This window comes from Neofelis nebulosa, chromosome 2 (genome assembly GCF_028018385.1).
Source record: "Neofelis nebulosa isolate mNeoNeb1 chromosome 2, mNeoNeb1.pri, whole genome shotgun sequence".
Lineage (NCBI taxonomy): Eukaryota > Metazoa > Chordata > Mammalia > Carnivora > Felidae > Neofelis > Neofelis nebulosa.
Window position 1 is genome coordinate 185369261 of NC_080783.1, and position 26483 is coordinate 185395743.

At 55.1% G+C, this 26483-nt stretch overlaps 2 protein-coding genes across 2 annotated transcripts; one reads left to right on the forward strand and one right to left on the reverse strand.

Annotated features, from left to right (window-relative positions):
• Window positions 1-1102: 1102 nt before the first annotated feature.
• TMEM275 (transmembrane protein 275) lies at window positions 1103-3074 on the forward strand. Its single transcript, XM_058698042.1, has one exon. It carries the CDS (start codon window positions 1329-1331, stop codon window positions 1854-1856), a length of 528 nt encoding a protein of 175 aa, XP_058554025.1. The 5' UTR covers window positions 1103-1328; the 3' UTR covers window positions 1857-3074.
• Window positions 3075-16566: 13492 nt separating this feature from the next.
• DMBX1 (diencephalon/mesencephalon homeobox 1) lies at window positions 16567-25172 on the reverse strand. Its single transcript, XM_058717531.1, has 4 exons — window positions 25010-25172; window positions 21881-22059; window positions 21274-21622; window positions 16567-20342 (listed from the first exon to the last, which is right to left on the reverse strand). Exons 1-4 carry the CDS (start codon window positions 25161-25163, stop codon window positions 19900-19902), a joined length of 1125 nt encoding a protein of 374 aa, XP_058573514.1. The 5' UTR covers window positions 25164-25172; the 3' UTR covers window positions 16567-19899.
• Window positions 25173-26483: the final 1311 nt, after the last annotated feature.

A 26483-nucleotide genomic window follows, 5' to 3' on the forward strand; every position in this document is an offset into this window, starting at 1 on the left:
AGTTATTGAATTCCCACTGTCCTCCAAGCACTGTTCAAAGCACCCGATTTAGCTTAAAGCATTTAATGATCACTACACCCTATGAGGTAGGTTCTATCACTGACTCCACACTACAGGTGTTAACACTGAAGCACAGAGAGGCCACTCAGTCACGCTCAGTTACTCAACCTGCATGCTCTGCTCCCACCTGCGGTACCACTACCCCCATGACTCCCTCTCATCCCCACTCAGAGCCTTTTCTGACATTTTTTCACAATCCTAACACAGTTCCATAGCTATGATCTCATCCTTTGAGGACCTTTATACCTGTGATTTCATGTTATAGAACAGAATTCTCAAATAGAAGTCCTAAAGCTCCAGACTCTAATTTCATTACCTTTGCTTCTGCATGTATTCCCAGAATTCTAGAAGTCAGTGATAGATCCCAGAACCAGAGACAATTAGAGAACACTAGAAAGGCATTCCAGCAACCAGTGATTAGGCTTTCAAGTCCAGGTTTAATAGTAGAGTCCTGGGGGTGGGACAGGGACAGGATTGGAATCTGTCGGTCTACGAAGGATCTTGGGTCTGCCCCAGCCCATGTAGGGACTGTCCCTTCTCACTGGCCATCTGAAACATCACGAGCTCCTTACTCTCACGTGGTCACTCACTCCAGGGCCTCATCTGATGTTCAGGAAAGTTAATGTCACTGCTGTGCCTACCAGAGCCTAGGGTGGGGACACCCAGGCCAGGTGGCAGGTCATTAGATCCTGGTCCTGGATCTTGGGTAAATTGCTAGAGCTCTCTGGGCTTCAGTTTCCTTATCTAGACAAGGAAGGGCTTGAGCAGATGGTTTCTAAGGCTGCTTCCACTTGCAAGGTGTTAGAAGTTGTCTAAATCCCAAGAGCCGCCATCTGCCCTCTAATTAGGACTACTGATGATGATTGTCATTTTATGAGCACCTAGGCACACGTTGGGCACTTTACAGCCTTTCACTCGCTTAATTTAATTAATGCAGGAAGGCTTCCTGGAGTAGAGGAGGTGGAGGAATTGCATCTGTCTGAAGGACTGGAGGGAGGATGGTAAGATTAGCCACCAGAGAGTCCAGAGCCAATTCCCATACAGGATGGGTTCTGCTCCCCAGAGGCAGAAGCAAGGGGCTGGCCAAAATAACCGCGGCACTCCCAGGCACTGAGTGTCGCCCCAGAGCTGAGAGTTCTGGAAACTGAGGTGCCCCGCTGACCCTCCCTCCCGCTCTGTGCCCACAGGACTCCCGTGAGCTCGCCAGGTGGGCCTGGCCGGGCCGGCGGCAGGACGGAGCCTGATGTGTGCCCGGCGTCCCCAGGCCCATGCCGCCCCCAGAGAAGAGCCGAGGCGCCCCGGCCCAGGCGCTCGCGGGCCGCGCTCGGGGTCGGCTGCCCGGGCTGCCGTCGCCGGCGCTGTTCTGCGCCTGCGGCCTGTGCGTGCTGCTGGCGGGCGTGAACGTGACGCTGGTGGGCGCCTTCGCCTCCTTCCCACCCCGGAGCAACGCGCCGCTCGTCGTGGGGCCGGCGCTGCTGGCGCTGGCGCTCGTCTGCTTCGCGGCCTGCTGCGCGTGTAGCCGCCGGGGCCCCGCGCCCCGCGCGCGCTCGGCGGCGGCCTCGGGCCCGGGCCGGGGCGGCGGCGGCGGCGGGCCGGTGGCGCTGGAGATGGAGAGCAGCGAGCGCACGGCGCAGGACACCACGGCCGTGCAGCTCAGCCCTGCCGTCTCGGCCGCGTCCTCGAGCCGCTCCAGCCCCGGCCCCTTCGCCCTGGACGCCTCCGCGCCGGCGGCGGCCTATGTGCCGCGCACCGAAGCGGTCCAGCTCAACCTGCCCCGGGAGCGCGTCGCCCCCTAGCGGACCCGGTGCCGGGCCCTGACTCCCTGTCGGGCTCCCTTCGTTCGGTGCCACTTAAGAAAAAAAGAGGAGTGGGAGAGAGGAAGGAGAAGAAGGAAAAGGAAAAAGAAAAAAAAAATCCATATGGGTCGGGTGCTGGGCACAGGTGGCCTCATCTGTCCCATCTCTGGAACGTCTGGAGGGGAGAATGTGACGGTGAAGAGGCACACTCGCCAAAGGAGGGAGCTGTGCCTTGGCCCATTAAGTGAGGTCTGCTGGGCCCTACTTTACCTCACCCCCTAGACTTGAAGTAACGGGGCCCCTGGACCTTCGATCCCTACCACCACCACCCATGGCACGCGGGCACTGTGAACAGAGCTGCTCTGAGAGGGACTAACTACCAGCAAGGCCCCTGAGCCCAAGGGGTGGGAGGAAGCAGGGGCAGGGAGGAATGCCCTGCGCACGGCGAAAGGCCACCAGCTCCCACTTCTCCTTCTGCTCTCCTTGTCTCTACCCCAACATCATCTTTGGGGATTAAGGGGGTGTGAGGAGGTCCTGATTTGAGCCAGGATAGTCTCCCAAGGTAGAACTGGGATGAGCACTCCACTGACTGGTAGATCAGATCCGGGGGAGTTGAGGCTGACGCACGACAGGGATGAATGGTGAGGGGGCTCCTCCAACCAGGAAGGCCTCAGTGTGATCCCCACTGCATTCCCGATGAGCCTCTCTCCTCAGTAAAGCACCTCTAGAGTCCAGTCCTCTGTGATGGTGCAGCCTGGGGTGAGAGGCTGCCTGTGGAGCTTCTAGCTGAGCACCCTTGATTCTGGGGTCCTCCTAGCCAAGTGCCTCATCTTCCTAGCACCGGCCCCTCTTGGAGACCTGGAAGGGGCCCCCAGGGGAGAGGAGTGTGTGACCGATCATCGTGGGAACAAGTGTGTGAGATTGGGAGCGGGGTGAATCTATGTGTCTGTGCATGGGGTTGCCTGGCTACGCGTAAGAGATGGGGAGTGTGGGAGTATTTGGGTGACAGTATCTAACGTCATACACGAATGTGAGAGTGTGTGTGGGTGTGTGTGGTGGTGGTTAAGGAGTGAGTCACCCAGTGAGAAGGATGAGAGAAGCACTCCCCGGGGCTGGTCAAAGCCTACACCTTTCCCCTGACATGCCTGCGTTCTGCCCAGTGAGTGAGGGCATCTGGTAGAGGGATGGAGGCCGCCTCACAAGAGAAGCAAGGGAGCTGGGGACCGGGGGGGGGGGTGGGGGGGGTGGGTGGAGATCCCGCAACCCTGGGCCAGCCCCTCCTCGCTGCAGAGACACAGGAAAGCTGTGCCCAGAGATGGTGGCACACCCTTGCTGGCTGTAACTTCCTGCCCATCGACCTTGGGCTTCAGCAGCCTCCCTTTTTCTTCCCAGGGTGGGCTCTACTGCTCTTCTTCCCTGGTCTGGGATTTCCCTCCAGCCCTGGGAAGGGCTGACACCCTCTCTGCCTCTTCCCCCTCTGACTCTTCCCTTCCCCTGACTCCCTTTCTGCCTCTGCCTCTCCTGCTGTCTCCCCCACCACTGACCTGGAGAAAAGTGAATCTGCGTAGGTGCAAGCAGGTCATTTCTATTAATTCACATAGATCGATGGGCCCTAACCTTTGAAGCATCCAGCCCCTGGAGCTGATGACCTCTTCTCAGAACACTTCCCCACCCCCCAATCTGTGTGTGTGTGTGTGTGTGTGTGTGTGTGGACATGCTTGAGCATGCACATGCAAGAAAGACCGCTTTCCCAGGTTTCACTTCTGGATCACTGGTCTTCAGCCTCAGACGCCACCTGCTGCTGCCTTGGTAGAGCAGGAGGTGAGAGGGGCCACCGCTGATGCTGCCTTGGGGTGTGGTCTGGACCACCTTCTTTAGGACGAGGCCCCCTAGATTCTAGCCTGGAATGGTAGGCCCAGCCCCAACCTCTCTCCCACCTGCTGGCAGAGGCCTAGAATTACACCACCAGACCTTCCTCGTCTCCCTGCCAAAGACTTCCAGGTCCTGTCTGGGAGGGTGGGAGGAAGAGTGAGCATGTGATAAGGGCTCAGTGCCACAAATGCATGGTGTGAGTGAATTGAATTGGGGAGGGGGGGCACCAGGGGGAAACATTGGCTCGCTGGAGTCTCCCTTCCATTGCCTCCCCTAGCCAAAGGGCATCCTTTGTCCCTTCTGTGTCCCCTCCCCCTCCACAGGTACATTAGGAGATATTCCCCATACCCCAGGGCCCACTTCCCAAACAGCCAGCCCTAGAAACCACTCCCCCACTCCCCGTATCTTTCCTGGGCCTCCTACTGTGGGTGGGGGCTCCTCCCCTCACACTCCTTCAGGCCCTTCTAGGGCAGTAGACCACTGAGGAGCCAGCAAGGCCCAGGAACACCTCACTCTCTGACACAGAGGCTGGATGATGGCTCTGTCCCCGTCTGTAGGCTCCTCTCAGGCAGGCTCAGGGGGCCAGTCTGTGGACAGTGAAGACACAACTCTGACAGCACAGTCAGCGGGCTCCCTGACCTCGAGGAATTCAAGCCAGGACTGGCTTGCAGGGACACCGCACAGGGGCTCTGAGATGAGGGCCAGACCCTCCCACTCCTCCCCTGAGACTCTGAGAATGGAGGCACGAGGGCCTGTCCTCAGAAGTCCAGGGGCTGCAAGTGTAGGAGGCACAGCTGGTCCTTCTGAAAGGAGGGGTGCTTCCTGGGGCCTGTGGGGCTCAGGGGTTGGCAGGGTGAGCCCCACTTCCCGGAGGGAACTCCCAATAGCCTGGGACAAGGAAGCCTACTAAGGCGCTGGGAACTCGTATCTCCTCCCTCTGTTCCCACCAGAAGAAATGAGGGCAGCCACTTAGGACCATTTTTTACTAATGATTTAAACAATTCCTGAGGGGCGTCTGGGTGGCTCAGTCAGTTAAGTGGTGGTTAACTCTTGGTTTTGGCTCAGGTCATGATCTCACAGTTCGTGGGCTCGAGCCCCACGTCAGGCTCTTTGCTGACAGTGTGGAAGCCTGCTTGAGATTCCCCCCACTCTCCCTCTCTCTCTGCCCTCCCCCACTCGTGCTTTCTCTGTCTCTCTCAAAATAAATAAATAAACTTAAAAAAATAAACAATTCCTGAACCCTACTATGTGTCCAGCACTGGGAATATAGTGGTGAACAAGCTCTGGAGGGGGGCTTACATCTACTTGGGGGAGACAGACAATAAAGAATTAAGTAAACAAGACAAAAAATGTTAGCTAGCGGAAGTGCCGTGCAGAAAATCACCATAAGAAGATGTGACAGAGGGACTTGTCAGGTGGCTGGGGAGGTTTTCTCTGAGAAGTGACATTTAAGCTGAGCTCTGACTGACAAGAGTCAGTCATGCAAAGGTCTAGGGCAAGAACATTTCAAGCTCAGGAAATGGCCAGTGCAAAAGCCCTAAGGTGAGAATGAACTTCGCCTCTGTGTCCAACCAAGAAAGAAGGGCTGTAGATGAAGTTGGGGAGGGTGGGTAGGGGGGGCATCTTGCTCAGCTCACGTACAGCTTAGTAAACCAGGATGCAGAGTTGGGATTTTACTCTCAGTGAGGTGGAGGGTTTTAAGCAGGGAAGTGACGTGGTCTGATTTATGATGGTAAAGATCGCTCTGCCTTCTGTGTGGAAAATAGAGTGTCGAGGGGCAAGAGGGAAAACGGGGTGGAGTGGGAGGTTATTGCAGTGAGATATGCTGGGGGTGCTGGGACTGGAGTGGTGGCTGGGAAGTGGACAGATTCTATGCCCATTTTGGAGGTCTCTCTGTTGGGGAAGTTCAAGAGGAGTGAAAGAGAGGACTCCAGGAGGAACTTCTAGAATTTTTATTTGAGAGCTCAGCATAGGGTGGAGGAAGAGTCAGGGCTGTGGTAAGAGGAAAATTCTGTTAACCCAGGGGAGCTGTCCTGTGATTGCTGGAGGCACAGCCCTGAGTTCTGGAAAGAGAGGATGCAGATTTAGAAGCCATTGTCATATGGATGGTCGGGAAGCCACGAGTCCAGATGAGGCATCTGAGACATGAAGACAGAGAACTCAGAATCTAGAATAGTCTAACCTCTGAATCTAGGAGAGAGAAGGAACATTGAATTGCCCAGTTCTGAATCCCACCCAACCTTCTGCTAATGCAAGTGCCTTGCTGAGGAGGTCTGTGGACTTGGGAAGTTGGGGATTGGGGAGAAGTGAGTGGAATGTGAGCTCCAAGAAGTTAGCACTTCCGGCTTGTTCACTGCTGTGCACTCAGGTGTTCACCTGGCACAAGGTAAGTACACAATACATATTTGTCGAATGACTAAAAGGTGGGGATCTTACAGGTCCCCAGTAATAGGGAATTATTAAGATGCCTGCTCTGGGCAGGAAGGGAGAAAAGCCCCTTACGTGTGTGGGACTTGCCATGGCCAGTTCCTGTTTTCCACCTCTTTGTGGAAGGTGGGGTGACGCAGGAACGTAGAGCTGGCTAGATGGGTGTGGATGGAAGTGCCTGAGGGGTAGGCTCCCCTAAGTAGGAGATGGCCAGATGGACTGGGGAAGCCTGAGGAAATAGGCACTGCTAGGGAGTGCCACCAGAGGGCACTCTAGGCACATGACAGGGGATAGAGACTTCTCAGCCCAGCCAGACTGTATTAACTTGGCCTTTTCCCCTTTTGAGGGCAAACCCCTGAGGAGGAGGGGGAGCAAGGAGCCGGGCATACAAGGACTGGGGGTGGGGTCACCCAAGTTTACTGACACCTCCAACGCCGAAACCTGACCTTATTACAGAGGGAGGCCTGATCCTGGACAGCCTCTATCAAGGTCACAGGTAAGACCTAAGTCTGGTTATCTTGATCTTAGACTGAGACCTCCCTCACCCCAGTCCATACTGAGTCCTGGCCTAAACATGATCCTGGTCATAATTTGAGGCTTGACACTGCCTGGTCCCTACACTGAATCCTGATCCTGATCTTACACTGAGTTCTAACTCAGTCCATAAACTAAACCCTGATCTTTGTCAAAAATTAAACCCTGACCTGGGCACAGACTGAGTCTTGATCATGGGTCTACATTAAGCCCTTATTGTGGTCCCAACCTGAACTCTGACTCTGATCCATACATTGAACACTAACCCTGGACAAAGACTGAATTTTCATCATGGTCACAGACCCAGTCAGGCTTCAGTCCCAGAAGGAAATAACTCCTGGAAATACTTTTGAGGGTGAGAAAAGGAATTCTGGATCTCTGAATGGTCCAGAAACTCCTGGACATTAGACCCCTGAGAGGCCAGACAGAAAGGCTGTCTAGGACATGAGGGAGGAAGGACGGCCAGGCCTTCTCCAAATACCCATGGAGCTCCAGGGGGGGGCCTTCCTCCCTGCCTGGATGTCTGAGGGGCCTGCAGGCTGAGTTTCTTCCATCTGCACTTCTGACTCCCTAGGAACCTTGAGCAAGTCCCTCTCATTGTCTACCCCTTGTTACCTTTCAGGGAAAATGTGAGGAGAAGGTGACCTTGCATGTGAAAGTGTCCTTCCACGGACCAGGCCATGACTGAGGACTTGTGTCCCCTGTGCTCTGGATGCCCCTTCCCTCCTCACTCTGGCTGGTCACTCCAAATAGGCAAGAAAGAGTGAATCATGCTCAAGGTGGCACCAGCCAGGCCTCAGCCTCAGGTTGGCAGGGGCCCGGGAGCGTGAGGGCGGTGTGGGCTGGGTAGCAGAAGTCCCAGAGGTCCCCGTACACTCCTGGGGTCTGGTGTGTATGAGGGCTGGGAAGACCACACACCTGTCCCCAAGGCACACGGGCCAATTCAGTTTCTGCCCTACTCAGGGTACAGCCTGGGTGTCTTGCCCTGCAGGGCCAAGCTGGCCTCTACCAGGCTCACTGGCCAGCTCACCTTGGGAGGGACCGAGGGCAGGAATGGGGACCAAGCCAGGCAGGAGCCCGGGCGGGGGAGGGGACAGCTCTAGTCAAAAAACGCTGACGCCAAAGACAATGAGCTCTCCGAGGCTGAGGCAACTCATTTGGTCCCGGCCACGCTTTATTAAATTCTCATAAACCTGTCAGGGGGGACAGGGCTCGCTTCAGTTTACCTCATTAGCCCGACACAATGACAGTGGGGGGGGGGGCAAAGGGAGGAGGCGGCAAGGGGAGGCCCTTGCTCAGCGCTGAGAACTGAGCCAGCCGGGAAGATAATTGAATTAAGTGGCTTTTGTTAATGGTTTTTAAGACTCCGAAGTGTAAATAACATTTAGGGGCTTTCTTTTAATGGTGCTGGGGTTTTAGAGACCCAGGGAGCTTAGAGGAGGCCCAGCAGGTCCCTGCCCCTCCCCCACCCCAGGGAGCTGCACGGTGACGCCTTGAAGTTAGACTGGGAGGAGCGAAGGGAAGGGCCAGAGAAGGTATGACAACTTCCTGGTGGGTCTTTGAACCAAGGCAGGGAGGGGATGTGAGCAAGGGAGGACAGAGAGGCTGGGGCTGACTGTGATGGCCTGCCCAGGCTGGAATGCCGCCATTGGACAAAATGAGCAGGGACGTCCCTGGGGTGTTACCGGAGGCATGGCTTGTAAGTGTTCAGGGGACACTGGGGCATCCAGTGTTCGTTCCTCATTGATGGTCTCCGGACTTTATGGGTTTGTTGCTTATTGCCAGTGGGAGGGGCTCCCCTGGAAGGTGGTGAGGGCCTCACCATGGCACACGTGGGAAGGCTTCCTGGTGGATTAGACTAGACCTCAAGCTTCTGGTTTTGGACCCAACCCCTGGCTTTCCTCAGTGACAACTTCTCCCTCTCTGCAAGTAAGAGCAGGTCCAGGAGCTCCTGGGGCTGGAGGCAAAGGGCTCTGACTAGATCCCAAGGAGCTGGAAGTGAGATGGGGCAGGACTGGCCCCAGGCCAGCCCATAAAGGGTTAAGGCATTAATCGCCCTGCATGCGACAAAGGGAAGTGGGTTTTCTGATCCAGAAAGGATCAGTCCGTGGGATGCCCCATCAGACCCTTCAGCGTGAAATTACACCCCAGCAGGGGTGCTCCCCACCCCCCAACTACCCGCCTAGGCCTGGCACAGGATTAGGGCCTGGAGTCATCAGTTTAATAGATCCCACCTCCCCCACCCCCTCTACCACCACCCCCTCTCTCCCAGGAGCCTTCAGTCCTTCCTCCAGGCCCGGGCCAACCTCTTTACTCACCTGCTGTCCACCTGGCTATGGATCTGTCTGGTCATCTCTGGCCTCACTGTTAGTCTGGTCATTCCACCGGTCTCCTTGGCTGAACCCTGACCCCAGCTATGCACTGAGCCTTGACCCCACTCTCTATTTTAGTTTCTTCATAACCTTTAATCAGCATCCCAGATGTATTTGTTTCATTGCTTATCTATGTCTCTCCCCACTAGCAATAAGTGCATTTGGAGCTGAGACAGTCTGTTCATCACTGTATCCCCAGCACCCCAGCTCTGTCTGGCCTGTGGACGGTACTCAATAAAATTAACTGACTGAAGTGCCTCCCGTCCACCTGACAAAGCTTGGGCTGTAGTCCCTAAACTCTGGACATTGGTGCTCGGGACTGAGAGGTAGGAGCTAAAGCCTGTGCCGGGACAGAGCCATGGCCTCCAGAAGAGACAGGGGGCTGTGCTATTGCTCTGCCTCAGGGCCAGCTTCATCTCATAAGGATGTCATGAGTGAGACAAGAGAAGGGAGAGGGTGCTCACCCATCCTTGGGTGCCATCCCTGAAGACCCTTTCACCTACTTCCTTAGGCTGCTGCTGGGCCTTTGCTACACAAATCCCTCTAAGCCCTGTCTGCACCTACAACTGGCCATACCCAGCATAGAAAGAGGTCCTGGAGGGGCGCCTGGGTGGCTCAGTTGGTTAAGCGGCCGACTTTGGCTCAGGTCATGATCTCACGGTCCGTGAGTTCGAGCCCCGTGTCAGGCTCTGTGCTGACAGCTCAGAGCCTGGAGCCTGTTTCGGATTCTGTGTCTCCCTCTCTCTGACCCTCCCCCATTCATGCTCTGTCTCTCTCTGTCTCAAAAATAAATAAACGTTAAAAAAAAATTAAAAAAAAAAAAAAGAAAGAGGTCCTGGAAGGAACACTTGAGGAAACTGAGGCAGGTGGGGGTGGGGTGTGAATATCACACAGTAAAGAAAACCAAGCAGGACATTCAGAAACCAAGGCTCCCTAAGGCAGGCAGGCAGCCTGTATAGACTACCCTCCAACATCTACACAGGAAACAGAGGCCTAGAAAAAGCCAGGGCTTGCTCAAGGCCGCACAGTAAAGCCAGACAGGAATCAGGTGCCCGAGATTGTAGGCAGAGCTTGTCCTTCATACTGTTCAACTTGACAAGAATGGCATTCAGGTTGAATACTAACTCGGAGCCAGGCTTTGGGCCATGCCATGTCCTGCCCGGGGTGTTCCATCTGCGTGTGGGTAAGAACTGTACGCAGTAGCCAAGGGGGTTCAAGAGAGGGAAGGGGCTTCCTCTCCCCTGGTGTTATCAGGCCAGACTCCCTGGAGAGGGTGGTTTGTGAGTGGGTTCTGTATAATGACTAGACTTTCCCCAGGAGGAATCAGCAGGAGCAAAGGCAGGTGGGAAAGGGCACAGTGAGTGTGTGAGGCCCCACATGATTTGGTTGGACATCCCAGAACAAGATGAAGAGACATGCTCTGTGTGCACAGTCCCCCACCCCCACCCCAGACCGGGGCCTGATGAGGAGGTGGCAGGTTTCAGCACAGCAGGAGGAAGAACTTCACAAGAGGCAGACCTGGCAAGGAGCTTCCCATCCCTGCAGATTTGTGAGCAGGGGCTGGGTGTTAGTGACCCCTGCCCGAATGGAGACTGAACTAGAGATCCCTGCAGATATCTATTCTGAGAACCTGTAGCAAGAACCTCCAGACCATCCCTAAGCCTGCTCCTCCAGCGGGCCAGCTGCCACCCCTACCCTTGTCCATTCCCTTGGGCTTGGCGGGGTTCTGGTGGCTGGAATGGGGGAGAAGGAGATGAGAAGGCAGGCAGATAGACTCCTCCTGCAGCTCCAGCTACTCAGGGTCCTGTCTGTGTATCGTAGCGTCCACCCAGTCCAGTCTAAGGTACTTGAGTCCAAGCCTGACTTAAAAACAGGACTAAGACCCTGAGAGGGACTTTTCCCATATTCCACAGTCCGAGAGGCAGATTGAAGGTGGCTTGCAAAGAGCAGACTGAAGGTGAGCCCGAATGAGGGAAGCATTTCGGGCCATTTGTCGGTGCTGCCTCCAGAGGGAGAGGCCCCAGGGTCTGAGGATATCCTGTTCCTTCTAAAAGAACCGAAACTCTCTTCCTTCTCTCCCGTGTTGTCAAGCATCCACTTCAGCCTAATCTGGATTCTTCCTGAGGTAATGGAGCTCCTGTTTCTTGGAATTCTCCCTCCGAGAGAATCTTAAGGGAGAAACCAAAGCGTCTTTCCCCCACCCCCGACCGCCCAGCACATCTGCATGGAGGCGGGGGGGATGGGGGCGGTGATCCTGTGAAGGACCCAGGCTTCCAGGTCTGCCAGGCTGCTCAGGTGGAGATGCCGACAAAGAGCGGCTTTGTGCACACACGCTCACGCTCACATGCACTCGCGCACGCCCCACACAAGCTCTTTCCAAGAACGGCTCTCCAAGCCTGGTTGCCAAGATAAAGGAGCCACTGGGCGGTCAGCCCCCAGGAGGAAATATCGCTCCTGTGGCCTTTGTTGTTCAAAGGGCTTTGCGAAATCTCCAGACTCCTCTTGGAACAGATCCCGGGCTGAGGTGGCAGTTTCCCGCAGCTGGAGACATAGGCGAGGATGGCATGGCCTCCTGGGCCTGGCAGGGGGGAGGAGAGCCCCAGGGGGCCAGGCTTGGAGTCATGAGCGCCCAACAGAAGTATAATCCTCCACTTCCATACTTCCATTATTAGCTCACTCAATTCCCACAGGCCTGGGGGTAGGCAGAGATCTCCCCATTTTACAGTGATAAAACAGAGGTCCAGAGAAGCCTTGAGTTTATTAAACGGCCCCACCGTGAGTTCATGCTAGCAATGAGAGCGACTTGGCCCCCGTCTCAGACTTAGCTCAGCCCTACCCCAAATTGAGCCCTGCCCTGGCCACATTCTGAGCCCCAACTCTGACCTCTGAGCTGTGATTTGTCCTAGACTGAGCCCTGCCCCTGGCCTCAATTGATCCCTGATTCCAGCTACACACCGAGCTTTGACCCTGGCCCCTGACAGAACTATGCCGTACCCCAGACTGGTCCCTGATCCTAGCCTCAGATTGCCTCTCCTATTACCTGTAAGCCTCATATGAGGTCAGGGATCTGTGCTTCTCATTCACCTGTGCTGCTTTACATTTCTGTGTGATTACTCAAGTAATCTCTAGTTTACCTACTAGATTATACATAGGGCTAGGGGGCTGAGTCTATTTTGTTTGTCAGCACTTATAATAGTGTAGTGATAGCAATAATAACAAACATTTGTTGAGCATTTACTAAATGCCAGGCTCGGGGCTAAGCGTTTTACAGATGCTGTCTCATTGAATCCTCACAAAGATCCCTGAAGTAGGTGTTATCCTGAGTCCACTTTACAGATGAGGACACTGAGCCCCAAGGCCACACTAGGAGGAGGGGTGTGGAAGTACAGGATGCTCTCAGTAGTTCTCTTATCCATCACACTCAGCTGCCTGGTGAGGGGAGGGGGCCGAGAGGGAAGCCTCAGATGTAAGAGACAGTGGAGGCATTTGGGCAGGTGGGAACAGCTGAGGGCTTTCTAGAGACCGAGTTTCTGAAGCCACAGAAGGGCTGGACTGAGGGAGATTGTGATGAGGGAGCCAGACCGACTATGTAATGTGTGGAGTCCAAGGCAAAATGAAAGTGCGGGACGCTTGTTTACGAATTAAGGATTTCAAGATGGCAACATCAGAACATTATAGGGCTTGAGCCCAGAGCCCTGTGTGGCCACATGTCACACGTCCACGAAGGCAGCCCTGAGAGGGAGGACAGTGTGTGAGGATGGACGTGTGTGGATCAGGGAACATGGGTGCTGCAGCCAAGGACGGACTCACGTGGGCATTCGGGCCGTATCTTCAGCAGGCACGGGGCAGCAGTCACGAAGTATCTTTGGACAGCAAGCTGGCAGCGTAGCTAAGGAGGCCCGCGTGTGGAGGGGGGTTGGTGCCATGCTCAGGGTGTTCAGGGGCACCCATCTAGAGTGTAAACTAAGAATGCATGTCTGGGAGCTGGGGCGAGTGTGTATGGAACATCCAGGCAACAGACCACGGGCTTGGGTCTGAGGGCTTGTATGGGGGTGGGGGTGGGGGGGAGTGTGTCCGTGAGTAGGAGAGAGACAGACACTCTGAGATTGTGCAGCCCACGCGGAAGCCAGCATGTCCCATTGGTGCATGAGAGAGGGTATGTGTGTATGTGGTTGTGAGTGCGAGAAAAGGTGCGTGTGTAATTGTGAGTGTATGGGAGTGTGTGTGTGACTGTGTGAGGACGTGTGCGTATCTCCACCCACCCCCCTGGGCACCGGCCTGTGCTGCCTTCCCTGTTGTGAGGGACTCCCAGGTGAACGTGTCCCCCGGCCCGGCCCCAGGCCTCTGTGGGGCCAGAACCCTCCCAGAGACATTCCAGCCCCGCCATAGGGTGGGCAGACCACAGAGCTGCCTCCAAGGCTGCTGGAGTGATCCTGGGCCTGTGGTGTCAGGTTCCCGGTGGTGCCGGGCCCTCCCTCTGCAACCCTCTGAGGGCCTTTGTTGGAAGTTCAGACAAACTTGTCAGGGGGGCGGGCAGGAGGCCACCTCCTAATCGGCTTTCCCAGAAGGGAGAGGAGAATGAGAGATTGGGGGGGGGGGCGCTCCAGTCCCCACAGCTCTGTGGGAAAAGGGGGGGAGGGGCGGGCCTAGCCCTACTGGCCCTAAAGCGGCCCTAAAGCCGTCCATCCCCCATGACCTCTCGGAAGGTGCCCTATCCCCTAGGCCACTGAGGAGCCAGACTCCTGGACTCAAAGAACACTGGGGCCAAGGCCTAAGAAAAGGGGGCTTTGGGGAGAAGTTTCAGGGAGCCCCCCCTCCCGACTTTCTCATCTCACCTACCACATACTATCTGAACACCTTCTGCATGCCAGGCAACCAACACCCCAGCCTCCTCTGGGGCTTTCTCCTCTTTAGCTCATCTGAGCCTCCCAGCTAGCAGGCTGGTCATAATTAACAATTCCCATTCAACAGAAGAGGATACTGAGGACCAGAGAGGGCAGTTATTTGCCATAGTAAATAACACACTGAGAGTAGCTTGTCCCAACCCCATAACAGAATCTTCTCTGCTTCGTTGGATTTCCCTGAGGTCCCATCCTCACCGTCACTCTGTGTGCTCTCTTATGATAACGAGGCTTCATCCACCATGTCTCTGTTGACAACCACCAAGGTGAAGAACATGGATTCCGAGGTTAGCCAGGGTCATACCTTGGTTCACTTATTACTAGCTGCATGGTCATGGACAAGTTGTTTAACTGCTCTGTGCCTCATTTTCCTCATCTATACAATGGAGATAATAGTGCCTACTGTATAGAGTTGTGTGAGAATTAAAGTACCAGGCACAGAGAAAGGGCTATGTAGTATTTGTTAAAGAAATTAAAGTCTAGGTCAGCAGTGCAGACAGACCCGTCCCTTGAGCCCTGGTCCAGTACACTCCAACATCTTCCCTTGAATAAACTGAAGGTTCCTCAGATGCAGCAAACAAGGCCAGCCTGAGCTCAGGCTCATTTCCCCAACACTCACCCCAGCCCAAGGGTCTCCATCTAGCATGTTGCCAAACCAGAGACTCAGCGGCAACCTTGACCTTTCCTATTCCTACAGTCGCCTCAGTAATTCTAGTTCCTAGATTTCTCACCCATCTGACCCCTTCTCCCAGACCACATGGATGCCACCCTCCTCTCACCAGGACATGACAATGGACTCAGCCTCCTCATGAACCACCATACTACAAAAAGATAGGGGGATGGGTTTACTAAAATGCAGTCTGATCAGCCCCCTCCCCCACTGGAAATAACTCCCAATGCCCCCCCCCCCCAGCTCTCAGGCTTGAATCCAAGCTCACAGCTTCTCTTTTCATTCTCAACCTCTGACTAGCCACCTCCCCCCCACCACCACCATGTTCAGTGCCATCCAGACCAGCCCCTTGCTCAGGGCTCAGGGCTCAGGGCTCAGGGCCCAGGGCTCAGGGCTCAGGGGCTCACCCAGCCAGCTAAGTCTTGCAGCTTTGTATGTGCTGTGTCTCTCCCGGGACACCCTTCCCTCTTGCCCTGCTGGTGAACACTGGACCCATGAAGCACAGCTCCGAAGTCCTTCTCCCAAGGGGCCTTCCTGACCTCCCCAGGCTGAGCGAGCGACGCCTCTTCTGTACTCCCTTAGTTCTCTATTTTTCAACCCCAAATCACCTTGCGCTGTAACTGTCTTGAGAGCACTTTGTCCTCACTTGTTTCTATACCCAGCACCCAACGCAGGGACAAGCATACAGCGGATGCTCAGTAAGTGTTGAGTAGACGAGTGACTCGGGTTGCAGGGCTACCAGGGCACCTCCTACACCAGGGAATGCGTGTGCTGCAGGGCTGAAGTATGTAGGAGGCACACAGTGGTTCAGGTCTGGGAGGGAGCAGTGAGAGATTTGGGGCAGACATTTGATCTGCCAGCCCCTCCTAGGGAGGTGGGAAGGCAAGGTGAAGGGGGGTGTCCCGCCTAATCCTCAGCCCTACTGGGGAGAGAGGAATGTGTCTCCTGGGTCAGCACAGGGAAATGGGGAGGTCACGGCCCTCCCAGGGTCCCTGCAGCTTGAGGCACCTGCCCCCTAGAAACCCAGGAGACAGCTCCCCGCACACTATTCAGGCCTGCTGGGCTTCTACCAGCAAATCTTCAGAGGGGACTCTCACCACCCCCAAACCTCGGCCTTGAGCTTGTACTACCCCTGCTGGCTCAAGGGCCCTGTACAGACACTCTGGAACCCCAGGGAAGGGCAGTGAAAGCTGAATAGAGAAGATGCCTGTACTCTTTTTCTTGAAATGCAGCAGAAATGCATGCACACGCGCGCGCGCACACACACACACACACACACACACACTTATGAATTCATGGCACAGGTTCTCATACATACTTATAGACTTATAGGCTATAATCACACACACACACACACACACACACACACACACACACACTGCTCACCCTAAGCTGGAAGGACCTTCATAAATCTCTAATCCATCCTGCCACCCATAGCAGAAATCTCTTCTTCATTCTCTACTTGTTCATCTCTGAGGACAAAGAGCTCATTCCCTCCAGAGGTCGTCCATCCCACTGGAGAACAGCTCTGGCTTTAGGTGCAAATGTACCTGTCTGTCATCGCCCTCTGGGCCTGGCTTACTTGCTGTTTCCCACAGAATCCCCTGCCTCTCCTTATCCTGCAGACCCATCATCCCAGGCTGCCCTGAATACCCCCAACTGCCCTGCACCTGCCACAAGTACTGTGGTCTAAACAGCCACAGAAGATGGAACCCTCCCCCACCCTGGTCCCTCTGTTCCCCACAACCACTCCAGACAACAGCCACGATTGGTAAGGGCCATGGAGAGAGCCACGAGGCCAGTATGGGAGTGGCCAATCATAAGGCATGCCTGCCTCTCACCCCCACTGGCCACAGTGCTGGACAAGCAGGAAATAGACCTTGAGACGCTCAGCCCACCGGAGGCATCTCTGGGAATGAATGTGGACCAAGGGCTGTGCTGCCGGATTCTTTTATTAGCCAAGAAGGACAAAGAACAGGTCACAACATCACAGGAAATCAGACAGACGGACGGATCACAGGACAGAGTGTCATGCTGCACTACGCAGGAGGCAGGGCAGGGAGGGGGAAATTTGAGTCTTGCTTTTTTCAACTAACAGAATAAATAAATACAGTACACAGTGTTTTTGCCACGGCCTGGCACAACCTCTAAGCACAAATGGTCACAAAACAGCTGGTTTGGAAAGCAGTCTGTACAGCCCTCCAGCTGCCAAGTCGGGGTTGGGGGCCCAGGCCCCTGGACCATGCTCAGGGGAAGTGAAGAAGCAGGGAAAATGGAGACCTCAAATAAGAGGGAGAGGTGAGGAATGAGGCTTTCCTGGAAGGAATGGTCAGAGATAGAGCCTCATGGTGAGCCAGCAGGCCCCAGGGGAGGCTTCAATCTCAGGTACAAGGGGCCCACGCCAAGCCCATACCCTCTGACTCCTGTAGGAGACACATGGTACACTCTCCTCCAGCTCTCTAGCTGTCTTCAGTAACAGGCTGGTCCCCTAAACTAGGCTGACATCTGCACAGGGGCAGGGGATCATGTATACTTTCCCTGCCTTTTCTGGGATAGTGGAATTGGATCAGTTGAACGAGGAAATGTCGACAAAGATCCGAGAGAAGCTGGGCTGAGCTCCAGCCAAGACAGAACATGACTCCAGGGTGGACTTGCCCTTTAGGAGGTCAGGGGAGGCTTCCTGGAGAAGATGGTAATATCTAGAGCTGTTGGATTCCAAGGCCTACTGACAGTCACCCGCACCCAGGGACTGCAAAAGGTGTCAGTCCCCATGCCTGATCTAGATGAGACTGCTTTCATTGCAGAAACAGACCTTCCTGGAGCTGATCCCAGAAGACAAACCAAAAATCCCTTCTGTCTCAGACAGTCTCCATCCTTCAGTCTTCCTGCCTGAGTCCCTTTTCCTCTGATGCTCCAGTGGCTGTTAAATTCACCTTCCAAATCCCAGATCCCAGATCCTGGTTGAACTGATCCCCCTCACCTGCCTGCCACATCAAGGTGAAGTCTTTAGCCTGGATTCAAGGCCCTCAGCCCCACCTCTCATGAAACAAGGGCCCCCTGCCCCACCATCCACCTAGTCTCACTCCGTTGCCTTATTAAAATAGATTTCCTGGCTCAGGCGACCATCCCCCTCACTCCCCCCCCCCCACAAAGCCTCCTCCATCCACCCCAGCTCAGAAAAACACCATCCCCGCACAAACGCCAAGAATGATGGGCATCTACTGCTCTGCAAACCAGTCCTACCTGGCCCCAACAGGGGCCTCTGCCTCCTACCACTGGGAGAAGAGACACACCTTAGGAATCTTTACCCTGGTTTCCAGGTGCAATTTCTGTAAGTAGAGTGTTGAGGGTTCAGTGGTGAGCCACAAAGGGTTGAGGATCATGACTCAGAATCTGTGCAAGCCATTCCCCTCCCCTTGCCCCGAGTCCCTGACACCCTGTAAAGGCATGGAGATAGGGCAACCTCAAAAGCTGGCACTATGACTCAAGAAAATCAGGGTCAAATCCACATTTTCTCAACTAGAAGGGACCCATTATATTTATGGGGAAACTGAGACCCAGAAACTGTGGCCATGCTCATGCAAAGGCTTGTACGTACAACACTCATTGCTCCACAGCAAGGCAACAGTAAGTTTCCAATTCATCCACTGTACTTTTGAGAGCCTTTTTGTTGTTGTTATTATTGTTGTTGTTGTCGTTGTTAGTTTAACTAAAAACTTCCACCCTGCAAGGGTTGTGAGCACAGACATGCAGAATGTTACAGCTGGGCAGGACGTTACAGACCATCTAATCCAGATGGGGAAACAGGCCCAGAGAGGCTACGGGCTGACTCAAGGCCACACTGCTTTGAAGGGAAGTTTGCTGAGCTGGCCTCCTGGGCATAAACAGGAACCCACTTTTCCATGCCAGTGACTAGCTGGACAGAAGCCCTGACTTCAACAATTAGCTCCAGGACGGCATGTCAACAGAAGCCTGAGACTATGCACTGTTGTGTGGTTTGCACTTATTGTGATCAGGAGTTAGGGTTCAGCCTTTCTTCCTGGCTCAGACGCACCCCTGCAGCAGACTCTAACTGCAGGACTTAGGGGCCAGGAGTGGGAGAAAAGAATCTGCCCCATTCCTCTGAAAAGACCTCTCTCTGAGAGCCCCCCCTCCCCTGCTGCCTCCCTCCAACCAGAGAAGTCTCACCAGAGAGACCTAGAACCCTGTGGTCAGTCCTGGATGAACACTGGCAGCCGTCCTCTGTCCTGGAGGTCTTACAGGCAGGGATGCCGCCATCCTATTGCCTGCCTCAGCCTGACTCCTGCCTCCACTCCCCTCCTCCTCCATCTTGGGTGGGGCCTCAAAGCTGAGAAAAGAGAGAGAAGAGAATGTGATTTGTGACCCCTTCTAGATGACAGGTCTGAGGGAGGACGGCTAAGGAGGCCAATGCCAGCTCCTGCCCTCAGCTCCAGTGGGCCTCCACTGGGTCTCCAGCTAGGGCCTTACCACCTCTACTGGGGATGGAGAGGAACAGCAGCCTAGAGAGGCCGGTGCAGTGCAGGGAGGAGACAGGCAGGTGGGAAGAAGCAGGAGGAAGAACAGGAAAAAGCAAAATCACTACAACTAAGAAGTCACAATCCCAAACAAAACATAGCCTGGGAACTGACAACATCACACAGCCAGGACCAAAGAAAGAAAGGAGGAGCAGGGAGAAGAGATGTGGGCAAAGGTCCAGAGTGGGGAAGACAGAGGCTGGGAAGAGTGGGTTAGGAAACAGGACAGAGGCAGGTCAGGGAAGGAGAGGGGAGAGAGAGAGAGACAGAGGAAAGCCAGAGAGAGATGTGGACGCTGTACGGGGAGGCAAGGACGGCAGGGGGGGCTGGGGCAGGCAGGGGCCTGAAAATATAGCTTTATATATTTATATTTATACCTCACATTCCACACATCGACTTACTAGGGGGCAAAGGGGAGGTAGGGAGGGCAGGGAGGAGGCGGTGCAGAGGGGAGGATCTGGCCACGGAGGGCCTCGCTCTCCTGCAGAGGCTGCGGGCGCCCCAGCCTCCCCTCCTCCAATTCGGCCTCCGTGGGATCCAAGCAGGGCCATGCAGAAGGTGTGCAAGTGTGGGCTTCACCGGGGGCTGGGACTCAGGGAGGGGGATGGGGGCAGGACTCCAAGGGCCCAGGATCCCCGGGCTCATAGAGTTAACTCCATGCAAGCCGTCTGGGGGTAACCCTGGGGCTGGGAGGGGGCACCCAAGACCCCTGGCTGGGTTGGAGGCCAGCGGTCAGTTGGGCAGCGTATCGAGTCCCAGAGAGGCTGCGTGCTGCTTGGCCCGAAGCCGCAGGTTCTCGATGCTCGTGGTTTTACTGTTCAGGGCAGCAGAGGCAGGTGCCAGGCCTGCTGGGGGCGCGGGCAGCAGCGGGGACCCCCACACGCCCTGGTGGGCAGCAGCGGCTGCCGACAGGGACTGGTAGTAGGACTGGCAGTGCAGCGAGCCCAGCGGGGCCATGTTGACACCCAGGTAGGGGACGGCGGCAGCGGCGGCAGGGGCCGGGCCCCCCACTTCGAAGGATGAATAGTGCACTAGGTTGTTGGTGGCTGCCATATGCTGGCGGAATTGCTCCTGCAGACGGAAGAGGCTCAGCGGGGATGACGAGTAGGAGTGGGAGGGGCCCAGGAGGCCACCCCCGGGTGCTGCAGGAGCCAGGGCCAGGCTGCCTGGGGAATCTGCAAGCAGAGAACCGAGAACCAAGGGCTCAGGACAAGGACAGTGGTCTGCCAGGAGGGTCTCCCTCAGTCTTCCCACCCCTTGGCACTGCAGATAAGACAGGCATTGGCTGAAACCATATCCACTCATCTCAGCCAAGGCGTGTCCTGAAGCACCCCTCAGAATCCTGGGAGGTGGGGAGCCAGGCTTCCTAGGGCAGTCCCAGAGACCCTGCCAGGGCCCCCGTGTCTGACTTCTTGGGAGGACTGTCACCTCCCCTTCCCCTCTCCTGTCTGTGGCTCCCGCCCCTCACCAGCTCTCTGCCTGGGCTCAGGATTTGTGTCTGAGCTATGCCTCACCCCACAGCTCTGTTCCCTCAGAAACGTGGCTCTGAGTCTCTGCTGCACATGAGAGTCCCCGATACCAGTGTGGAATTCACCCAATAGGCACTGGTGCATCTGTGCTGGCTGTTAAAATACCATAGTATTTCCATAATGGTTGATAAACAGCTTTTGCCCTGGGCTCCCTAAGTCTCCTCCCCTGCCACACGGCCCTCCCCGGAAAATACCTGGCACAGGCCTGCTACGGCCAACTCCTTTCTTTTATTTTTTATCTTTTTTTTTTTTTTTTTTGAGACAGAGAGACAGAGAGAATCTTAAGTAGGCTCCACGCCCAGCACTGAGCCCGATGTGGAGCCTGATGTGGGGCTCCACCTCACGACCCTGAGATCAGGACCTGAGCTGAAATCAAGAGTCAGATGCCTAGTTGACTGAGCCACTCAGGCATCCTGGCCAACTCCTTTCTAAGGGATCATGTCCTAGTGCCATGTGTTAAAAGCCAACTCTATCCCTGCCCTGATCCACCTCACATACCCAGGGCCCTGTCCAGCAGGATCTGGCTGTTTTCCCTCCACTGGGCCCCAGCCCGCCCACGGCACCTGCCAAGCCTCACCTGCCTTGGGGCTGCCCCTCTTGCAGCCCAGCCCCTTGCTCTCAGCCCCAGGGCTCTTCTCAGTTTTGGGATCCTCGATTCCTGCCCGGGGATCCTCCTCCCGGTCTGGCTGGTCCTCAGGGGCTGACTCACTGGCCGACTGCTCAGACAGGCTCAGGTGAAGCTCAGCAGGGGGGTCGCCACTGGGCAGGTTTGGGGGCTGATCAGTCTCCAGCTGGGTGTCTGGGGCTGGGGCCTCAGCCTTGCTTTCCCCATGGGAGCCCTCAGCCTCCTTCTGCTTCTGGAGCTGCTCTTTCTGCAGGCTGCGCTGCTTCTTCCGGAACTTGGCCCTGCGGTTCTTGAACCACACCTGGGGATGGGAGAGCAGCTGTGGGTTGTGGAACTGGGTGCTCTGGGAGGGGACGTGCATGATAACATTGCCTCCCACCCCGCAGGAAACATGCATCCCAGTCCCTTCCAAAACCCCACTCCTGTCATCACAGGCATTCATGGAGAGAGTAGTTACACGGGCACTGAGGGATAAAAATGCTGGCTCCTGGGCAGAGGGAAGCCAGGTCGGTGGGCTGGTGCTTGTCTGCAAGGTCCACTTAGAGGAGCGGGGACCTACCTGCACCCGGGCCTCAGGCAGGTTGGTGCACATGGCCAGCCTCTCCCGCATCACCACATCTGGGTAGTGAGTCTTCTGGAAGGTCTTTTCCAGGGCCTCGAGCTGCTGGGCAGTGAACGCCGTGCGGCTACGGCGCTGTTTGCGATGCTGTGAGCCATAACGGGCCTCCAAGATGATGTCTTGAAATGTACAGCCGTTGGAGGGCAAGGAGAGGGCGCCCATTTAATTATGGGAAATAGGTTTTGAATCTTACTTTGCTCTGACCCGCTGCAGACACCCAGGCTCCTGCAGAGCCGGGTCCTGGCCCTTTCCCCTTGGAAACCCCGCAACTTCTCTCCATATGGCTGGGGTTTTGAGATCTCTCCTTGCCCACGTTCACTATAAGGACCACAGAGGTCTAACTCATCTCCATGAACAGCTGTCAGGAATATGACTCAGAGCAGTCTTCCTCATTTGGTTTGAGGGTGTATGGGTAGATAGGTGGACATTGCCCTAAGATCCTCAAAGTCCTAGGATGCTGAGCATAATATTCCGAGACTACATGATGCTAATAATCTGTTTACCAGTGTCACAAAGGTTATAACATCCTATAACCCTTAGATTCTGGATACCAACAGAATATTGGCCCCTGACCGTGAGAAGCCAGGCTGGCAGCAGGGATGGTATCTGCAAGGTCTAGTTAGGTGAGGTCTGACTGGTACACAATTCACTGGCACTTGATTCCATGTCCTCTGCGTATGACTCTGAGGATCCAAGTTGGCCTAAGAGTCTCTGATAGCAAGACCTGAGGCTCCTGCTCTTATGTCTCCTCAAAAGAAAGCCCAGCACTGGCAGGGCCCTCAGAGCACGGGAAAGTTTCTGCGTCTAGTCTTGGCTCCTTTGCCTGCTTCCTCAAAGGACAAAAAAGACTAGGTTCTAACCACTGCTTGGATGGGAGACAGAGCTAATGGACTGTTGATTCTACCGTCCTGCTCACATGCTGGTAACATGAAAACCACTGAGGATAGAGATCTGCCTAGGGCTGGTGTCTAGGATCCAGCCCTTCTGCTTGAGTACATCCTGGTGGATGGACAGTAACCTCTCTCCCCTGCCTCCCATAGCCCATAAATGGATCCTGGACTGCCTGTACTGAAGCGAACCTGAGCTGGGTCAGCCTCTGATAGGGCTGCCAGAGTCCTTCCCCTGTACTCCAGGGACTGGGGAGTCATCCACGGCGCTCTAAATGGGGAAGGAGGCAACTGGGTATCCAGAAAGGCTACCTTTGGGTTGCTCCTTCTTCAGTTTAGAGGGAGCCCTGAACCTCTCACAAACTGGCACTAATCCCAGCCTGGACTGAGCTCACATTGGTTACCTGGGGACTGGGGACCCCTCAGTCAGCTGAACCCTGGTTGAGAGAGCAGCGGCTCAGCACCCTGCTGCTGGCTCCAGGGGCCATACGGGTGGGTGATCACAGGGGAGGCCGGGCTGTCTGTACCGTCAGCAAAACTTTCTGCCAGAAGGCGAGGCCTCCAAACAAAGGCCCACCTAGAGCTCATGTCCTTCCTTCTTAAGAATTAAGAGAATTGGGGTGGAGTGCTAAATGTTCCCGTTCCTCTGCCCCCACCAGCAGAGAGGAGCCTCCACCCCCTGACTCCTCTCTGGGTCTAGAGCACAGTGAGGAGCTGGTGTCACCACCAGGTTCGGGATAGGGAATCCACTCCAAATCAGAGATGCAGCCATAGCCAGGACAGGACTGTACCCACATTCCCACACTGGAGACTTATGCCCCACACTGATCTAAAGAAGACAACCAGGGGCCCAGGGATTTTGTTCACTGAGCCTACCCCAAGGCCCCGCAGGGTCTCAAGGAGTGGAAATGACTGCCCCGCCCTCCCCCAGGCCGACACCTCTTCCCAGGCAGGGTCCTCATATCCCATCCCTTTTCTGTGCCTCTGCTCATGCTGGTGCCCTCACCAGTCATTCCTTTTTAAGGCCTGGCTCCTGCCCCACAGCCTGCAGGAAGGCTTCTCTGACTACACCAGATGCCGCTGCTCTGAGCTGCCCCGCCACTGAATCTTAGCCACACTCCTGCCGTGCTCTTCTATGGCTCTGTGAGCACCTGCTCTCCTGGGGGTGCCCTGAAGTCCTCTGAGTACTGCCTGGCACAGGGCAGTGAACCCACATGTGTTCACTAGCTGCTCAAGGTTTGATCTGAGACAGGAGAGAATGGGCGGCCCCACCTCCAGGGAATCATGCCCCTCACCTATGCGGTCACATCCTTCTCACACCCAGCGAGGGGCTACAGGGCAGGGCAGCAAATCAGTAGAAGGGAGACGGGGACACAGGACTGCAGCTCCCTCATGGGCCCTTACCTTGGGACTTGAGGAATAATGACTTCTGAGCACTTACCAATCTCTGCTGAATCCTTTGCCTATGTTACCTCAAATAACTTCCCGATCATCCTATTGTCCCCTCTGATTAAAGGGGACACAGGCTCAGAGAGGAGAGGTGAATGTGCAGACCCCCAATAACTACAGACCTGGGGCTCCGAAGCTTATATTTTTAGCCCTAGTGTCATGTTGAAACCCTCCAGCCCCACCCCACCTAGATTTGACCTCTCTGAGCCTCAGTTTCCTTGTCCATAAAATGGAGATAATAACCTCCTTTATAATGGGGTTGGATTTGATGCACAGAGAAAGCCTCACACAGCACCTGGCACACAACCAGCTGTTATTACTTGTATGACTCCCTGTGCCTGAAATACCCTCTCCTGGGCACTCCACTCCTCTTGCAGCAACTCCTCAAGGCGAGTCCCTTACCCTCCCGCCTCAGTCTTCATCTGCAAGATAGGCAGAGAGGCGGATGAGTCCCTCCCTCATGGGGTCGTTAAGGGAATCCAAAGGCCAGGGCAGCACCAGTGCCCAGCACAGTCCTGGCAAACAAGGAGCGCTCTGGATGGTCACACATAGATTTTAAATTGATGCCTTTCTGTGTTGCTAAGTGACCTGGGTCTTCCATAGCCTCCCAGAGTAAAATTTCCCAGTGCTCCCTCCCTCCTATCTTCAACTTCCAGAGCCTCCTCCCCCAGACCTCTCCTCCACCGCAGGCCCCACGGTTCTGTCCCCAAGGTCCCATCTCCATGGCCCTTACCAGCCAGGCGCTCAGCCAGCGTAAGCGCATGCACCGATGGCCGGTAGTCGGGGGCGTGCTGGGCCTGCTGGGCCGCCTGCTGGTGCAGGTTGTACATGGCGCTGAGTGAGTTCATGGCGTGCAGCGAGTAGCCATTCACCCCGTAGTGCTGCATCGCGGCGTGCGCCTGCGGACGGGGAAGAGGAGAGGAGACCTGAACCAGGGTATCACACTCCACCCTGGGGTAGACATCCCTAGCCTAGACCTTGGGTGTTCACCTCACCCCGGAGAGCTTCTGCCTCTCCATCAGAAAGTGGCCTGGGCTCTGGGCTCTGGAGTCAGACTGCCCGGGCTGGAATCTCAACTCTACCACTTAGGAGCTTTGTGACTTTTGGGCAAGTCACTTAACTTCTCTGCCCCTCCGTTTCTCCATCTGCAAAATGGGGCTAATAAGAGAAGTCTTTACAATAGGGCCTGGCACACAGTATGTGCTAAAAAATGTCAGTCACTGTGATTTATCAGTCCAATTGCTGCTTTATGCAGCCATCTCCATTTAGTCACCCAGGCACTTTCTTATCTGTGCCTTCACTGATTCACTCACACACGTATTATTTACTCAACACCTACCGAGGCCCACATGGGGCCAAGTCCAGGGCTGGACTGGGGACACTGAGGCACTTGCTCTGGGATAATGGATTAAAACCTTAATGCGCTACACAGACAAAAGGACACTATTGTTATGACTGGTATATATTCACTACCATTACCTCCCTCTATTTATCATTTTCACAAGAGCAATGAACCCCATTTACAGATGAGTCTACCAAGGCTTAGAGAAAGAGCAGTGACATGTTGAGGCCACACAGCCAATCCAGGGCCCAGCCTGCCCACACTGCTTCAGCTTCATTTTTTGGTGGCTAATTTATCATCCTTCCTGCTGAGACGGCCCAGCTCAGCACAAGGCTGCCAAGGTCCTATCAGCCCCAGGTCTCCTCTGGACCCTCACAGTCCCCATCTGAGTGCCCACCTGTGTTGGCCTGAAGTGTCATTTTTGGAACGTGACCCAATGTCTGCAGGCTCCCAAAGACACATAGGTGCTTCCTGTGTCCTGGGCATGGGAGGGAACGGGGGAGGGTTGGCGCAATGGCAGGTCCATTTGGTAAGAGGAAGAACTTGCCCAAGTGTCTCAGCTCCCCACCCTCACTGACGTAGACACTCAGGCTATACGTGACCAAACATCCATGGCACACACACGCACACACGTTTCATGCCCAAATACACACACATGGACATTCTCAGCGAGGCACTCACAGAAGTACTCGTGGTCACACACAAACACAGCAAATTTATAAATTCTATGTCATTATTCCCCATGGCTCTGCACACAGACATTCTCACGGGTATTTATCCATGCAGCAGATATATCTACACACAAACATTACACTCACACACATTTATATATTACACGTATTCATTCAATAAATATATATTAAGC